At 37.1% G+C, this 17,622-nt stretch overlaps 1 protein-coding gene across 2 annotated transcripts in view; it reads left to right on the forward strand.

Moving 5' to 3' along the window:
• tec (tec protein tyrosine kinase) overlaps positions 1-17,101 on the forward strand; it is a 187,365-nt gene extending 170,264 nt beyond the window's left edge. For both annotated transcript variants that reach the window (XM_028801906.2, XM_051928357.1), the window contains 3 exons: positions 5,193-5,311; positions 8,209-8,366; positions 10,596-17,101. In XM_028801906.2, the coding sequence (XP_028657739.1) occupies positions 5,193-5,311; positions 8,209-8,366; positions 10,596-10,667 (349 nt within the window). In that variant the 3' untranslated portion in view covers positions 10,668-17,101. The remainder of the gene's footprint in view (positions 1-5,192; positions 5,312-8,208; positions 8,367-10,595) is intronic.
• The last annotated feature ends 521 nt before the right edge of the window (positions 17,102-17,622 follow it).

Genomic DNA, 17,622 nt, shown 5'->3' on the forward strand with positions numbered 1-17,622 from the left:
ACTGCACACGATGCTCTAGGACAAAGTCTTTATAAAATTATACCCCATGATTAATGGACATAACACTTTGCCAGTAGGCCTTCCTGACAACTTCAACAACATGAAAAGAGGTAACTGTACTGTATTTTGCAGGGGGCGCATTCTTTCTGAAAACTAGGTTGTTTTACTTCAGCATAGTGCTAGTCTAAAAAGAACACAAAACACACCACATATCAAAACAGGTAATTAAGGAAGAATCACATAGAAATTAAAGAGAAATGCACTTAACTTGTAATGCTGAAATAAATTCCTAAGAACAACAGTGTGAAGACACTACATCAGTACCAACAAAAAGGAGTCTTTGTTATAACAGGAACAAGGACTTTCAAGGCACTGTTGTCTCTCCAGCTGTGTCCATGTGGCATGCCTCAGAGAAAATGTCCAAAGTCTTGATCGCATGAAACAAGACAGTACTCAGAAGTTAACTCACAAAGATACAACAGAGAGCAGCAATGTATTGTATTCTAGCTGCCCCCCATTTCATCTTTATCAAAGAATTACTTACAATATCTGCCCAATAACTAATACAACTTCAATATATACTTCTCTCTTAAGTCTTTTTCACAATGCTCAGAATATTTTGCCAATTTCTAGGCCTGAGGCTGTAGTTTTGTTTTCTCCCCCTGGGTGATTAAATTTCAAAAAAGGCCTTGTTTTATAGTTCATATAGTGTCTTGCTCTCAGTAAAAATTTAAATACTTTATATATGTGTGTAAATGCAAGCTTATTTTTTACACAATAGAGAAATATGGCAAAAATGTGTTAACTGTATTTGTATAACCTTTGAAGCATAAATCACAGTGATATACCATTATATTACATTTGCCATCACAATGCATTAAATTTACTTAAAAGTTATCTTGACTGAGCTAATAGAACCTAGCTTACCTACACTCAAAAGGGTAAAGCCGTAAAGGAGGAATTTTATTCTTTACCTCCTTGATTGCTGTGTATTCTATAATTCAGTTTATTAATTAATACATACACTTTATTGTTGCTAAGCCTGGGACTCCTGGTTATTCTGAGTGAGTTTAACAACCCTAGATCTTGGAAAGGGTCTTTATAACTCATAGGCATCATCCTTTCCTGATTGTGACTGTGTTTTGTTTTTAAAGATAATTGTCTTTATTGTTCACAGATGGAAATTTGTTTTGGTACAGTTGCCAACATTGAACAGCATATAGTAGCTATCCTTCCGTATACATCAGTCTGCTAAGTAACCCACAATACATGGAAAAATGTTTAGTTTAAACATGAAAGGAATATCCATCCCAGTAATAGTTGAGAAAGTGTTCATAATAAGCAGAACACCTTTTATTGGCTAATTGAGCATATTACAATATGCAATCCTTCAAATCAGCTAATGTATAATGTAATAAACATGTTTTGCTGCATTTCATCTTAAAAGTGATATTGTCATCATATGTAAATACTTGCTTTATAAACTGGCGCAGGTGGTGTAATATTATAACTGTATCACAAATTTACAGTGAGGTAATTGTACTTATAAGTACAAACAGTTTTACAAGGAGCACTTGATGGACTGATTGATTGCATTTATAGTTCTTGGGATGAAGCTGTTTCTGAACCGCGAGGTCAGTACAGGAAAGGCTCTGAAGCGTTTGCCATATGGGAGCAGTTCAAAGAGGCAGCATGGCTTAGGCAGCATGTGCTAGATGCTGTATACCGATAATTCTCTTTCTGATCAGCCGCTGTAGAGCTGTGATTCCACACTCAGATACAGGGATGTAAATACTCCGAGTGGTGCAGTGAGAGTAATATGGAAAAAGATGATCCGCTGTGGCAACCCCTAACAGGAGCAGCTGAAATCTGAAGAAGAATAAGGTGCAGTGAGAGTAACAATGCTAAAGCAGCTATGGTATTTGGAACAGTTTGGCCACTCCATGGACCATTCTATTGTTACAGGTTGATTGCAATCATATCCCTTAAACTAATAAACAATATGCGGTTAATTGCAGTGTATATGATAAAGCCGTGTCAGGGATGTGGATCTAAAAAACCACACTGGAACAAAAGCACAGCTTTGACACTGGGTGCCACCTGTTTGCAAAACCGAGCGAAGATCTTGTGTACACCAGGGTTTGAGCTAGCGTGAAAATGTGTGTGGCTTTACACCAAGTTTAGGTTTTATACATCGCGATTTGAGAGTGGAAACGGGAGTACGCAACATTTTTGTGCGTCCGCACCGTTACTACATGAGGCCCCAGGTGACTACATTTCTTCCCAAAGTATGATCGGAAAAGCAGCTTCTTATTTAATGTTTGTGGTCCTATGCAGTCTTGGCTGCTTTCTCCTTTGGTTGTCTTGTGCACTGCTGTCCAGTGACTGCTACATCGCAGCACCTGAAAACTAGATTAGAATCACAATTGAGTCATTATCAGTGTGAAATTTGTATTTTTTCTAGTGTGGAATACTTTTTTCCCTTTAATACCCCAAAAGAGAGAATATTAAATTAAATCTAAATTAACTTTTTAGTCTTTGTATGCATGCGTGCCTCCTTTATAATCCTGGGAATTAATCCAGAGTTGGTTCCTGCTATGTGCTTAACACAGCCATGAAAATTGGTCTATTCCTGTGATTTTCAGTTGGAGTAAGAAGGATCTATGTTGTTGACACCAGCATCAGTATTTGCCAAGCTTCTAACTGTATTCTTTATAGGATTCATTACTATTTTGATTGGTATTCTTAATTGGTAATTTTTAACTTATTGTATTGCCAATTTTGCCACTGACCTTCTTCCCATAGTATAAGATGAATAAGTGTGCCAGTGACTATAATAAGTACATTAGAGATGTGATTGGGATTAAGGTCCTGCAAGACTCAGCATATAACTTGCGGGCATATGTCTTTTTTTACTCTTGTGTGGGTAGGAATCGGTGGTCAGCCTTGAGAACAGCAGATTGACAAATTCTCTGTAATGTGCAATAAAGCTCCAGTAAAAATGCCGATACTTTGAATGTGAATAAAAACCGTCACATTATAAAAAAATCTTGTTTACATGTTAAAAATCCAGTCATAATGGTGTTATTTCTAAGCAGCAAATATTGAGAAAATGGAACAGGATACAGGCAATCAGAGCTGGCCAGTACAATACAATACAATAAATTAGACAAAAAGATGAGACATTTGGAGCAGGCTCTCTCTGGTTTTAGATTTAGATGGAAAGGAGCTATGTTTAATACTCTCCAGATCAACCAAATTGTGCATTAGTCAGAAATAAGATGTGATTCATTCTAACATGTAACAAGAACAAAATAGTGAATTTTGTTCACATTGTGTGTGAAATCATTCATCTGTGTGTTCTGGTAGCTGGTAAATGGTCTGTGCAGCTTGATCAATTCAACATTGACAAGGCTGTGAAATACGGCAGATTTGATGTTCACATATGGAAAATATATCTAAATGTAATGCACACCAAAGTAAAAACAGGTGGATTTATTCATTCCATTTAACTCCAAGCAATTCTGAAATGTAGATATTACCATATATGAGATATTGTGATACATCGTTGATACATGTGATCTCATCATGAACCTCTGTTACGGTATTAGATGCATCTTCCTTATCAACTCTAAGTCAAACAAAAGTGAAATGTGCCCTCTCAAGTGAAACAAACACTTTCAGTAAATGAAAATGTGTGTTCATGTCAAAAGCACATGATTACTTTGCAAAATTAAATTTTGCAATAGTTTATTCCATGTAAAGTGTAAATAGACAGGGTGTGCCCATGTGCCAAAAAGCCACATTCCTTGCCATATTTCAAAAAAGCAATCTAAAGCTGCCTTACCGTCTTTTTTTTCCAAGCAACTTAAGGCAGACACTCCTTCATGGACACTTAAAATCCTCAGTAAATAAGTTTTTTAATACTTTATTATTTGTTTATTTTTTTTAGGGGATTGGGCTAAGTTCCTAAGATAATGCAGTGGAGGGTACCAGTCAGAGTATCTGTTGAACGGGATTAAAAAACATACAGCTCTGACATACTGTACATACACCCAGATTCAGATAAGAAAAACATAGCCAGCTCTAACTCCTGTTTATGCTATCTGTAACACTTATGGTATAAAAAATCTAAGATTGCTACAACTGCTTAGCTTTATGACACCTCAATATTATTATGAACACATGGTTGTAACTGTTAGGGGTTCCATCTAAAGTCAATCAGCATCTTATTTGCTTTTATTGCATATAATTGAAGGTCATGCTGTTGTCCCCACAGAAGCCTCCAACTATGTTGAATCTTTAGAGGTGTATTTTGCAAAGTCACTGGTTATGCAATGGTTCTTCAAACTCCCTTGGTTTATTAATAATGTATGAAGTACAGAGGGATTATCAGTGTACAATTGGCAGCTATTGTAGACCGAAAACAAATGGCAGGTGGATAATTATTTGCCTTGTTATACTTCCTCCTATTGAGGAGAAGGACTACAGTCCACAGGATGAGATATTGACATCCAATAGAGGTTGTGATGGACGTCCAGCAGCTCAACCCGGCCAGGACGCCCAAAGAGTGGAAGGATTGGGGAAGGCAGCTACTTCAGTCAGTGAGAAAGCAAAGTTCTATATGATCTCAAATTGTGCAAAATCACATTTCTTTTACGAGAATCAGTTACTTTTTATTCAACTTACTGTTTTGTCATCTGCAAAGATCTGTTTCAGATAACAACAACCCCCATCTCAAGTACACACCATAATAACTAAAAAGAAAGAAACACTTCTGACTTGGCTAAAGTTGAAAAGAGCAGTCACAGTCACAGTGAGGCACTATAAAGGCATATTCCCATTAGTATAAAGGTAGCCTTTCTTGACACACTTCTCTTGAATAATTTATTGACTAAAGATACTCAATATTTTTGTTTTTCAAACATATTATTGTACCTACTATGTTATTCACATTTGTTTCATTGGCTTGTGCTCTGTTATAATGGTTCATATCCAAATAGAAAAGAATGAAAAAAAATGGAATTTTGCTTTAAATATATGTATTAAATATACGGTATATGTAATGTATATGTACTTTATGTATTTTTACATATATTTTTATATATACATGAAACATGTCCATGTACAGTTTTTTATATTATTTACAAGAAAATGAACCAAAGATTTTTCTTTGTTTTTTTTTCTTTTAGATATGTTCTTGATGATCTATACACTAGCTCCTCTGGTGCCAAGTTTCCTGTGAAGTGGTCCCCTCCAGAGGTTTTTAACTTTTGCAAATACAGTAGCAAATCAGATGTTTGGGCCTTTGGTCAGTGTTTCGTGTCTCTTTTTATCTGCAATTTCAATCCCTGTTTGTTTGAGCAGCGTCTAAATTGCTAAAGTTCAGAGGAGGGTGAAATTCTTAAGTAGAAATTGTTCATCAATATGTCACAAATCCCATTGTACAGAATTATGATTTATTAACTTTAAGGAGATGATTGTTGTAGGTACAAACAGCAGAAATGTATCTTGTTTGAAAGGCTTTTTTTCCTTAAAGTTCATATCAGAGATTGGTGTATTATCATAGACTGTAACCATGAGCCTTCTCAGTTCAGATTTGCACTGTGGTGACTGCCATTGGTCAGCCGCTAACCCGCAACATCTGGATTACAAGTGCCCTCAGAAGTGTCCTCCTTTATCAGTGTAAGATAAAGGAGAACTGTTGAAACAGAAACAGGCTGTGAGCAATGGTGTCATCAGCTGAGCTTTTTCTCCTACTCAGCCCCTACCATACTGTGCATCACTGCCACCACAAATGGCAATCTGTGAGAAACTTGTAATTTTTAAGTACATTATTTATAGCAAGGTTAGACATACAGTGCATCCAGAAAGTATTCACAGCGCATCACTTTTTCCACATTTTGTTATGTTACAGCCTTATTCCAAAATGGATTAAATTCATTTTTTTCCTCAGAATTCTACACACAACACCCCATAATGACAACGTGAAAAAAGTTTACTTGAGGTTTTTGCAAATTTATTAAAAATAAAAAAACAGAAAACACATGTACATAAGTATTCACAGCCTTTGCTCAATACTTTGTGGATGCACCTTTGGCAGCAATTACAGCCTCAAGTGTTTTTGAATATGATGCCACAAGCTTGGCACACCTATCCTTGGCCAGTTTCGCCCATTCCTCTTTGCAGCACCTCTTAAGCTCCATCAGGTTGGATGGGAAGCGTCGGTGCACAGCCATTTTAAGATCTCTCCAGAGATGTTCAATCGGATTCAAGTCTGGGCTCTGGCTGGGCCACTCAAGGACATTCACAGAGTTGTCCTGAAGCCACTCCTTTCATATCTTGGCTGTGTGCTTAGGGTTGTTGTCCTGCTGAAAGATGAACCGTCGCCCCAGTCTGAGGTCAAGAGCGCTCTGGAGCAGGTTTTCATCCAGGATGTCTCTGTATATTGCTGCAGTCATCTTTCCGTTTATCCTGACTAGTCTCCCAGTCCCTGCCGCTGAAAAACATCCCCACAGCATGATGCTGCCACCACCATGCTTCACTGTAGGGATGGTATTGGCCTGGTGATGAGCGGTGCCTGGTTTCCTCCAAACGTGACGCCTGGCATTCACACCAAAGAGTTCAATCTTTGTCTCATCAGACCAGAGAATTTTCTTTCTCATGATCTGAGAGTCCTTCAGGTGCCTTTTTGGCAAACTCCAGGCGGGCTGCCATGTGCCTTTTACTAAGGAGTGGCTTCCGTCTGGCCACTCTACCATACAGGCCTGATTGGTGGATTGCTGCAGAGATGGTTGTCCTTCTGGAAGGTTCTCCACTCTCCACAGAGGACCTCTGGAGCTCTGACAGAGTGACCATCGGGCTCTTGGTTACCTCCCTGACTAAGGCCCTTCTCCCCCGATCACTCAGTTTAGATGGCCGGTTAGCTCTAGGAAGAGTCCTGGTGGTTTCAAACTTCTTCCACTTACGGATGATGGAGGCCACTGTGCTCATTGGGACCTTCAAAGCAGCAGAAATTTTTCTGTAACCTTCCCCAGATTTGTGCCTCGAGACAATCCTGTCTCAGAGGTCTACAGACAATTCCTTTGACTTCATGCTTGGTTTGTGCTTTGACATGAACTGTCAACTGTGGGACCTTATATAGACAGGTGTGCGCCTTTCCAAATCATGTCCAATCAACTGAATTTACCACAGGTGGCCTCCAATGAAGCTGCAGAAACATCTCAAGGATGATCAGGGGAAACAAAATTGAGCTCAGGTGCATCCTGAGCTTCATGGCAAAGACTGTGAATACTTATGTACATGTGCTTTCTGAATTTTTTTATTTTTAATAAATTTGCAAAAAATCTCAAGTAAACTTTTTTCACGTTGTCATTATGGGGTGTTGTGTGTAGAATTCTGAGGAAAAAAATGAATTTAATCCATTTTGGAATAAGGCTGTAACATAACAAAATGTGGAAAAAGTGATGTGCTGTGAATACTTTACGGATGCACTGTATGTCTGGAATACTATATTGTACCTTGCTGAAGAAATACTGGCATTGCCCATTGGGAGAGACGCAAGACATTAAGCAGACATACTTCCAGCTGGTCTACCTTTAGCAAAGATGAGTAATTAAAAACAACATCCTATTTTAAAACTGTGCAAATCATTAAAAATGTGATATGTAAATATATTTCAGTTTTCTAAATGGAAATTCTAAGTATTCTGTACCAAAAAATAACAACATTGAGCTGAAAGATATTGAACCTAATTAATCAATAAACAGAACTGTGGAGTAGCTGTACAAAATGTTTTTCCTTCAACTCAGCTTGATTTTTTCAAAAACTGAGCTATTTTTAAAAGGAAAAATGTCGAAGGCAACAATATGAAGTTTAAAGAAAGCTCAGCTTTAAGATAACAAAATAGCAAGTTCTCAGAAAAGATCTTAACTTGAAAGTACAAAGTTCAGTATTTTTATAAAGCTTGTACATTTAAATCAATGAAGAAGAATGACTGAAACTTAATTTTAATAAAATAATGCAAAAAAATACAATCCTTTAAATAAAATTCTTCAAGGTAACTTGATACTGAGCATTCCTAGATTATCCCTAGGCAAATCACTATGTTGTGTCTAGTTGTTGCATTTGTTGTTATTAAAATGAAATAGTAAGTATGCACCTCAATTGGATCTTGACTTTAATTCGATTTTGTTTTATCATTTTCAGGTGTTTTAATGTGGGAAGTGTTTACTGAAGGGAAAATGCCATTTGAAAACAACCCAAATCATGAAGTAGTACAGCTTATAAGTCAAGGTCATCGATTATATCGACCAAAACAAGCCCCTGCAAATATATATGAGATTATGATGATGTGCTGGCAGGAAGTGAGTACTGTATTTTACAAATTAGTTGAAATTAAAAAGTTGAATTCCTTAGAAAGGGTTGTTTTATTAGATGCTGCACTGCGTATAGTCATGATGTTTTTCCTGACAAAAGTCAATATTATTATTTGCTGTATACAGCTATATGCTGTAATCACATTAACCTCTTGAAACAATATAATGAGATCTGACCCAAAATATTTCTTATATTTGTAATAATACTGGTTTCTGATATTTGTCTCTTTCAGAAAACGTAAAAACACAATGTTTAAGCATGTTGAGAGAGTGTAGTTATTGATATACAAGAAAATAATGGGAAGTAAACCATTTGGCAAATTGTTATATCTTTACACATTCTGGTGCTGTACACGCATTACAGTTAATAACAGCTGTTTTCATATTAATTCAGTTAATACTTATGACATTAATTTTGTATTTAAACTGAACAGAAAAAGTGGCAAAGTTACTTTTGACTTTAAGCATGACAAAATGTTGGAGGAGCTGGCTAGTGCAGTGCAGAATATTTTTGTAATAATCATAGCTATGCTTTAAAAGAGAGCAGCTATTGTGACTTGCTATACAAATGGCACTAAAAGAATATGCTAGTTATTGTGAAATTGTGTGGTTTTTGAGACGCAGTATGAAAGAACTAGTACATAATAGTCAGTTTTCTCTTGTGAACCTTTGAATGGTGACTTTGCAGTAGTCATTAAAAAACAGTCATTAATACTTTTAGCATTTTCTTCATGTTTGTTTACACCATAAAGCATGCAATAATATAGAGTTCCACATGCACAGACTTGGATGCACTTCATCCCCTTGCCTTGTCAAGCTCAAAAATTCAGGGAAGCCTGAATTGTTTGTTTTAGGTGTATATGACACCAATAGTCTTGCAGTCATTCAGTTAAAATTGAGAAAAACTACCACCTTAAGAAGCAGGTGCTACTGTGTTGTACACCGGTAGAGTAGAAGGAATCACTCTTCAGAGCTAATGCTAGCGTCAGAGAATCATCTACTATGTGTGGTCCACCAGGGTGGCACCGCCAGCTGAACCCGACACAGACACGCGTGGGACACAAGTTCACAAGACACAGGTTTTATTTTTCCTTTTTTCCCTTGTGGGAAACGCCTTCCCCGTTCCCCACAAGTATAACACAGTCCCAGTACAAGCACAGTACAATACAATACATCTCTTCTCTTTATCTTTCTCCACCTTCACTCCTTGGGTCAAGCTTTGTCACTCCTCCTTCCAACTCTGGCTCCCCGAGTAGTGGCTGCTGGCTCCTTTTATAACACACCCGGAAGTTCTCCAGGTGCTTGATTACTTGTTTCTGGCAGCACTCCCGGGTGTGGCTGAAGAACTGCCCATAAGGGCTCAGCAGCTCCTGCCGCAGCACCCCGTGGCGGCGCCTGTGGATCCCAACAGGTCTGCACCACACTCCAACTCCCATGCAGCCCTGCAGGAGTCAGAGGCACCGCTGCAACCTGGGGGGCTGCCATCTAGCGTCCCGGGGGAGATAACGCTCTGGCCCCACTTATTCCCCGGTGTTCTCAGTGTGGAGGCTTCCCAGCCGGGCAAAAGCCCCGGCTGCACGCTACATATGAATTCATTTTTTAAAAAAAAATTAGAATAATCCCCATCAGGCTAGAGGCCTGAAAAGACAAATTAGAAATGATCATCTTTGTATATTTGGATGCAAGCTGCTCCGTAGCTCTTTTACACTATGAGTTTAACCTTGGGGACTAACATAACAATCATAATACAAATTAGGAACTTTTCAGATATTGTTTTTGGTTATTTTGCCATTTTTTTTTCTGATTTTCATGTGATAAAAGCAACAGTAGACGTGTATCCTAAGATTTTGATATGTACAATGCATTAGATTTAATTCATTTAGAACTGCTAGTTAATAAGTAAAACATTTAAGAGGTATCAATCAAGAAAATTAAAGAAATGGCAGGTAAAATATTGCCCCACGCAACAGAAAGAATTTGGCAGACTGAATGATTGCTGTCACATTGCAGTAAGCAAAGCAATGTGTTTTAATACCCTAGGCACAGAAATACCAAATGCTTCTAAAGCTACTGATTTAAACCTGGCTTTTGCATACCAACTTGCTAATCATATGCTTTTTAGTATTGCATAAATAGTCCAAAATCACATATTTAGAGTCACAGGCAGACATATTAAAGTGTCATTTATATCAATTAAATTTTTTACTTCTTTTGCAGAAACCTGAAGAACGGCCAGCATTTTATGAGATATGCCATATGATAAGTGAAGTTGCTGAAGGTGATTCCTAATGAGAAGATGATCAATACATGCCTAAGACTAAAGGCCATGTCACATTACACAACATTTCCAGAGATTTTCAGCCACAGACTTCATTTACATAATCCTAGATAGTCTGAGGCAGTCACAGTGCATGTCTGTGACCACCCATGACCCCAGCTATGTAGTTTGACATACCCAGCACCTCAGCGATTCACCCAGATAAAATCAAACAAGTTTGATTTTGTTTTAAGACATAGCAATGCACTTTATATATGTGAGAGTTAAGAACCAATATGCTCAGCAGAAGGTACAGTGCATATAATGCAGCTGTGAGGAATATGGAATGCAAGTATTTTGGGCTTCTCAAACAGAAGAGAGACTCATTTTTCTGATGTCTCATGTATTATTTACCATGACAGAACAGAAAAAAAAAAAAAAAACTCCCAACATTGTTGAATTCTCTATAACTGCAAAACATTTGTACAGCACCAGTGCTGTTAGGCAGGATATCCTTGATTGACAGAAAAAAGGGTCAAGCTTGCAATAGTTTGGAAAAATGAAACTGTGTTGGAAAGTCATCTTGCAGTAGTGTAATTTGTCCTGCAAGTCCTGGCTGTGTAATCTGACATCCTCAGCTGTTACGATCAGCGACTGCATTCTTCAAGTTTAACTTCCCATCTTACTAGAAGTCAAGCGATATGCCACCAGCTTAAAGTCATTATTGAGTGTGAAAAGAGAAACATTTCAGCTGAATCAGTGAATCTGTAAAACAATATAAAAGAATTTTATAACTTGGCAAACCAATAGGTACTGAGTTTACATTATACACTGCCTGGCCAAAAAAAAAGTCGCCACCTGGATTTAACTAAGCAAATAGGTACGAGCCTCCTATTGGATAATTACTGCATGGGCGATTATCTTTCAGCTGGCAACAAGTTATTTAACCCCAACTGGTGCAATGCGTTGCTTCTCATTTCTTAAACAACCATGTCGAAAGACACATCTCGTGGTCGTGGAAAAGATGTTAGTTTGTTTGAGAAGGGTCAAATCATTGGCATGCGTCAAGCAGAGAAAACATCTAAGGAGATTGCAGAAACTACTAAAATTGGGTTAAAAACTGTCCAACGCATTATTAAAAACTGGAAGAATAGTGAGGACCCATCGTCTTCGAGGAAGAAATGTGGTCGGAAAAATATCCTGAATGATAGTGATCGGTGATCACTTAAACATTTGGTGAAATCAAATCGAAGAAAACAACAGTAGAACTCAGGTCTGTGTTTAATAGTGAAAGTAAGAGCATTTCCACACGCACAATGCGAAGGGAACTCAAGGGATTGGGACTGAACAGCTGTGTAGCCATAAGAAAACCACTAATCAGTGAGGCAAACTGGAAAAAAAGGCTTCAATTTGCTAGGGAGCATAAAGATTGGACTCTGGAGCAATGGAAGAATGTCATGGATTGGCCACCACAGAGTCCAGACCTTAACCCCATTGAGAATCTTTGGGATGTGCTGGAGAAGGCTTTGCGCAGAGGTCAGACTCTACCATCATCAATGCAAGATCTTGGTGAAAAATTAATGCAACACTGGATGGAACTAAATCTTGTGACATTGCAGAAGCTTATCGAAACAATGCCACAGCGAATGCGTGCCATAATCAAAGCTAAAGGCAGTCCAACGAAATATTAGAGTGTGTGACCTTTTTTTTTGGTGGCGACTTTTTTTTTTGGTCAGGCAGTGTATCTCCATACACACTAAATTATAAACAGCAAGAAGAATTATTGAGAATTATGGTGTAAAATGACAAGTTGTCTTAGTAGTCAAACTAAAGGATATTGAAAATTCAGAGAAATCTTAAGAGAAAATAGCCAACATACTATTTTTCTTAATAACAGAACCTTTTTAAAGAGTGACTCTAATACAGTTTCATTTTAACAATAATGAGCATTTTTATGCTTGTTTGACTCACCAAATTAATTTGTTTCTCTTTTCAAAAATCCATTAAGACTTACAGGGAAAATGGATTAGAAAGGCAGTAACTTTAATGACTACCCATCTGACAGACACAGTTGTAGTTTCGTTGGTGTGCGGCTGAAAAACCTACCCTGACATTTCCAAAGCACTTGAGTCTCTCATTCTTCAAAATGTACAAACTTAAAACTACGAGTATTCCTCTATTACAGTAAATATGTTTAAACTTGTTATACAGTCATTTTCTGACAACCTTCAAGAAAACAGAGACAGTTGGGCAATGAAAAGTAAAATACTTACAGATACATTTGAAAGCTGAGTAACAGTGCATATTAAAAAAATCAGTGTCTTCCCAACCCAAAGTTAATAATTAGATATTAGAATAATATGAAGCACATGTGCAAAGAAATAAACATGGCGTTCACCGCCTAATGAGTACATTTCAGAGCAAGAGACTATATGCATTCATCCCTTCCTTCTAATTGAAAGGTATAATTATATAATTGATTTCTTGATTTTTGCATCTAAACAGCATTCTGTCTTGGGGAACTTGTTCACGGTACAATTTTACTTTAGGTCAGCTTTCCCAACTCTTTACTGGAAATGATCACTGATTTAGGTAAATGGAGCAACCACTCTGGGCTGTTATTTACAGTAGGCTGCAGATAGAAGCTACTAAGACACTTTTTTCGATAACCAAACTATTAATTTAGTCGGATCATTGGAGAAATATTTAGTGCACTACTGTTTAAAGGAACAGAAGCAGCTTGTCTTAAAGATCAGTTCTCCTGAAGCCAAGTGTTCATTTCACTGCTCTAAAAGCAACTTCAGGGACAGGAAATTTAGTGTTCTCCACTGACTCACCCAGTGCATTGTGGTCTCCCATCTAAGCATGAGACAGTCTCACCTCCCTAGTTAGAGGGTACAACAACTATACTCTCATAAAACAGTAAAATTGGAAGAACAGTTCCTTGCTGAGTTTTCAGAATGTGTATAATTTACAGTTATCTTGAAATAGCACCTACTTAAGTTTACTTTACACTGTAGATAATATCAAGTGTTTTTATTTAATACTAGAGGACTTCGTCCCCTGCTTGCTTCACTCGCCAACCCCCGTGTTTGGTTTTCCGGATACACACTTTTAAGATTTTTTTTTTCTTTGGATTGTTGCTATTTCATTAGTTTCACTTTTATTTCAGAACTTCGTTAAAAACAATATTTGGAATCTTTTGAGTCCCAACATGCTGAATCTTTTAAATGAGGTCCATGAGACATGTGTTTAATGACTTTGTACCACAATTCAGGATAGGTTTCTCTGTTTGGAATTTCAGCAAAGACAAAACGATCTACATCTTCAGCAGTTAATAATTATTTTTGCAAAGTAACCAATAAATCCATGTGAGGTAAAACCTGTTTTTGAAATAATCTGACTTAAACATCAAAGCCTTACAATATTTACATACTTCTGACATATCACCTATGTCCATATATTCATCTCTATTCCCTTTTTCGAGTAATAATTTTCGTTTGTTTGGCTACTGCGATCTATACTTTCTTTTTTTGATACTTTCTAATTATCCTTCTTTCATATTCTTTAACTTTCTCTGCATTTGTATTGCGCCGTTTTTTTGAGCCTTTCGAATTCCACTGCTTTCATAATCTCTAACCTGCTCTGCATGTGTATAGCGCCAACGTTTTTGAATGTCTTTATGAAGTTCTACTTTGTCTTTTACTCTTTGTCTTTTAATTCTGAGCCCGATTAGACGTGCTTTTTTTCAATTCCACTTGTTCCGGGCTGATTATTACTTTCCTTATTTTCTGAATTTGCACCTAGATTATTCTTTTTCTTTTCTGCATTTTTTTCTCTCCAACGCTTTTGAGTCTCTTTTCTCTGCGCTGCTCTTTCTTCTTCGCTTAGTCATCGACGTTTCATCTATATTGTCCTTATACGCTTTATATGCGTTGAGAGCCCTGGATCTGTATGTGCTCAAATCCTGTACACGACTGAGTGTTTGCTGCCCGTGGTCTTATTTGATATTGATTGTAAGTAGGGCGTGTCTTGAAAGAATCTCATGTTCTACGTCCCCGCAAGACGGTCCTGAGTCAATCTCTTGGCACAAAGTCTCATGTTTAAGGTCCCTGCGAGACGCTCCGTGGCCAATCTCTTTTGTCTCATGGGTCTTTTAACTGTCTTCCGTGATCTTTCTCTCCCAGGATTTTTTTTTAATAATAGAGAGATATTGTGGAATACATTACAATAGAAATAAAAAAGACTGACAACCACAGTATTTACAAACAATGTCATTTGTTCCTTAATGAAAACAGTTCAAGTAGTGTTTTTTCTATGGGCAGAAGGCTTTAAGTTTCTACTTTCAGTTTTTTGGTTTGGTATTTGATATATGACTGCAGACCATAATGACTGGATTTGGAGCAGTAAGAAGTTTTTTTGGATTGTTTTTCTTACTGAGTGGACTTTGGTTGTTCTCCAGTTTGGGTGTTTTTCCTGGTTTGTCCAGTGTGCCGCTAATGCCCCAAATACATGCATTTTGCAATGTGGTATTTCCATTTTTTGTTTGAATTTCAATTCTCAGGTTATGCACATTTGTTAAACATTCTAGCTAAACACAGTATCGTGCTAAATAATGCTGTACTTTGTGATATGTTACAGAAGTACCTCGTTAGCTCTGTTGCTCTGCTGTTTATACAAAAAACACCACCCGCGTCAGAGGCTGACATATGTCCTGTCCTCAGGAAACATACTGTCTGCTATCAGTGGAAAGCATTTTAAACTCTTTTCTTACTTTGTGTGACTTGTTTTCATGAGGTTTTGATGTTAAGAAAGGTTTTTCAGGGACCTGAATTCATATCTGACATTAGTTTTGAATTACAGTTTTTAGTTTTGTAAAAATATTTTGTGTCTTTCACCGATGCTATTGTGTTTTCTATAGGTGCTGCAATTTTGTGATGTGGTTGACACAACATTGCCATGGAATTAGGAGTAGAAGTGTGTGGTATGTGATGTCAGTGTCACAGCCGTATGATGATTGACACCATGCAAGTCCTGGTCATCCAAGAGGATGATTAATTCATAAATTTTGCACTTTTGTTTCTATTGAAATTCCTGGGTAAAGACTCTTTTGCTTCATTTTCAGATTCTGGCTTTGTTGTTTTTCCTAAATTATTGGATCATTTGGTTTTCTGGTTAAGAACTTTGGCTGTTTATTTTGACTGCATTTTTATCTCCTTTGTGAAGAATGCTGTCAAGAATCTGTGATAGAAATGTAATTTCAGCTTCTTTTTGTTGTCCTAAATTCACCTCAGAAACACAAGAAGCATGTTTTCTGAGGTCACAAACTTCTCCTTTTCAAACTGGATGAATTCAGAAAGTTTTAATGCTTTTTTCCAGATGAGCCCCCCTTAGATTGACCTTTTAAGTCTCACAGGAAGAACTGTATTGTTTTGTATTTCATGAATAATAATTCATTTAACAATACAAGCAGCTATGATTGTTGCAAATAACTTCAACCTCAAAAAATGCCACTGTAAACATTTAAAACCAAGAAAAACAAGCCACAACTTCATGGCAATCCCATCATAAACACAGACGTACATCTCCATACATTTTATTGTGCAAGCTATGATTCTGTACAAACAGTAGTGTTTGCTGTATGTAAAAAATAGTAATGCGGACAACTGAAAGCAAACTGAGGGCTGCCTGTTTATAATAATGTAGGTTATACCACACCAGCTAGCAGGCTGTCAAAGTAAATTGTGAGCACCAAAATAAATTGCCATTTCTGTTCTATGGCCATCAGTTTCAGAAATGCTGTTAAGTGTCTTTATGTGTCAATAATTGTGAAAAAATGTAAGTTTTTCTTTTATACATTTTTCTCCACTCAGGGAACACAGTTAACTCAGGATCATTTCCGTGGTGTAATGCTGGGACACCAGTAATGTGTATACAGTATGATAGTAAAATGTCCCATGAGCCTAACATGTGCTTAGCTGATCTTTGAGCAGAAACAAACCAATATGACTCAGCAACAAGTTCAGATAAAGACAGGAAGTGACCACTGAACAGGCATCTTGTGAACAACTCCTACATTCTACTAAGTAAGAAGTACTGTTGTTATTATCAGCTGTATCATATTTTCGTCATGTTTCAAACTGTATTATGTTAATTAAGCAGATTTTTGAATATTTATTTAAATGGTTCATTGAACCTTAAACATATATCTATGTCAACCCGTTCACTGTGTCACATTGTATTTTAACAACAGTAAAACTACTTATTTAAACACTAGACATTTGCACATAATACTGTAGAATTTACTGCATATGTGGTGTGATCAAAAGGTTTGGTGAATGTTGCAGCAAAATATATTGAAAAGTATGCCATTACAATTTTGCTGTCCTTTAAAGTACATTTTTTGCTCATTGTATTGCAGCATGATTTATTTTTTTAATAAAGAAGCAAATCCTTGACTCTTCTATACTTTCATCCAATTTCACATCTTCCTTTTCTGTTTTAATCTTTAGAATATGTTGTTTGTGGTCTGATCACTAAGGCTCAGAAATTACATGTATCTGTCTGAGTTTTCCACTCTGGATTGTTACCATACCAAAGCACTGAGACAACACATGCTCACATTGTAGATGATCTTTTTCTCATCATTACTGATGCAGGATCTCCCAGTGTTCATGTCATCACTGCCTTTCAGTGAACCACAGCATCCTCCTGAAAACCCCAAAAAGGAATGCTTACTGGAATATGTTGCTTTTCCTACTGGTTCTAATACAGTCTCTTCTGTTTAGTGGTGAATGGTTTATAATAAAGGAAATAGGGCACTGTCAGCCCACAAAAAAAAACCAAAAAGAAGACAACAACTCTTTATTCCACCAACTAGTTGTTAAGCACACAGCATTGTGGTAACTATAGACTGTACTGCTACATCTTTCCCTTTTAGCTCAGTCATCCTCTTTTTAAAATTATTCTTTTAACATAAGTCTCAGT

This window comes from Erpetoichthys calabaricus, chromosome 5 (genome assembly GCF_900747795.2).
Source record: "Erpetoichthys calabaricus chromosome 5, fErpCal1.3, whole genome shotgun sequence".
NCBI classification, from domain to species: Eukaryota; Metazoa; Chordata; class Cladistia; order Polypteriformes; family Polypteridae; genus Erpetoichthys; species Erpetoichthys calabaricus.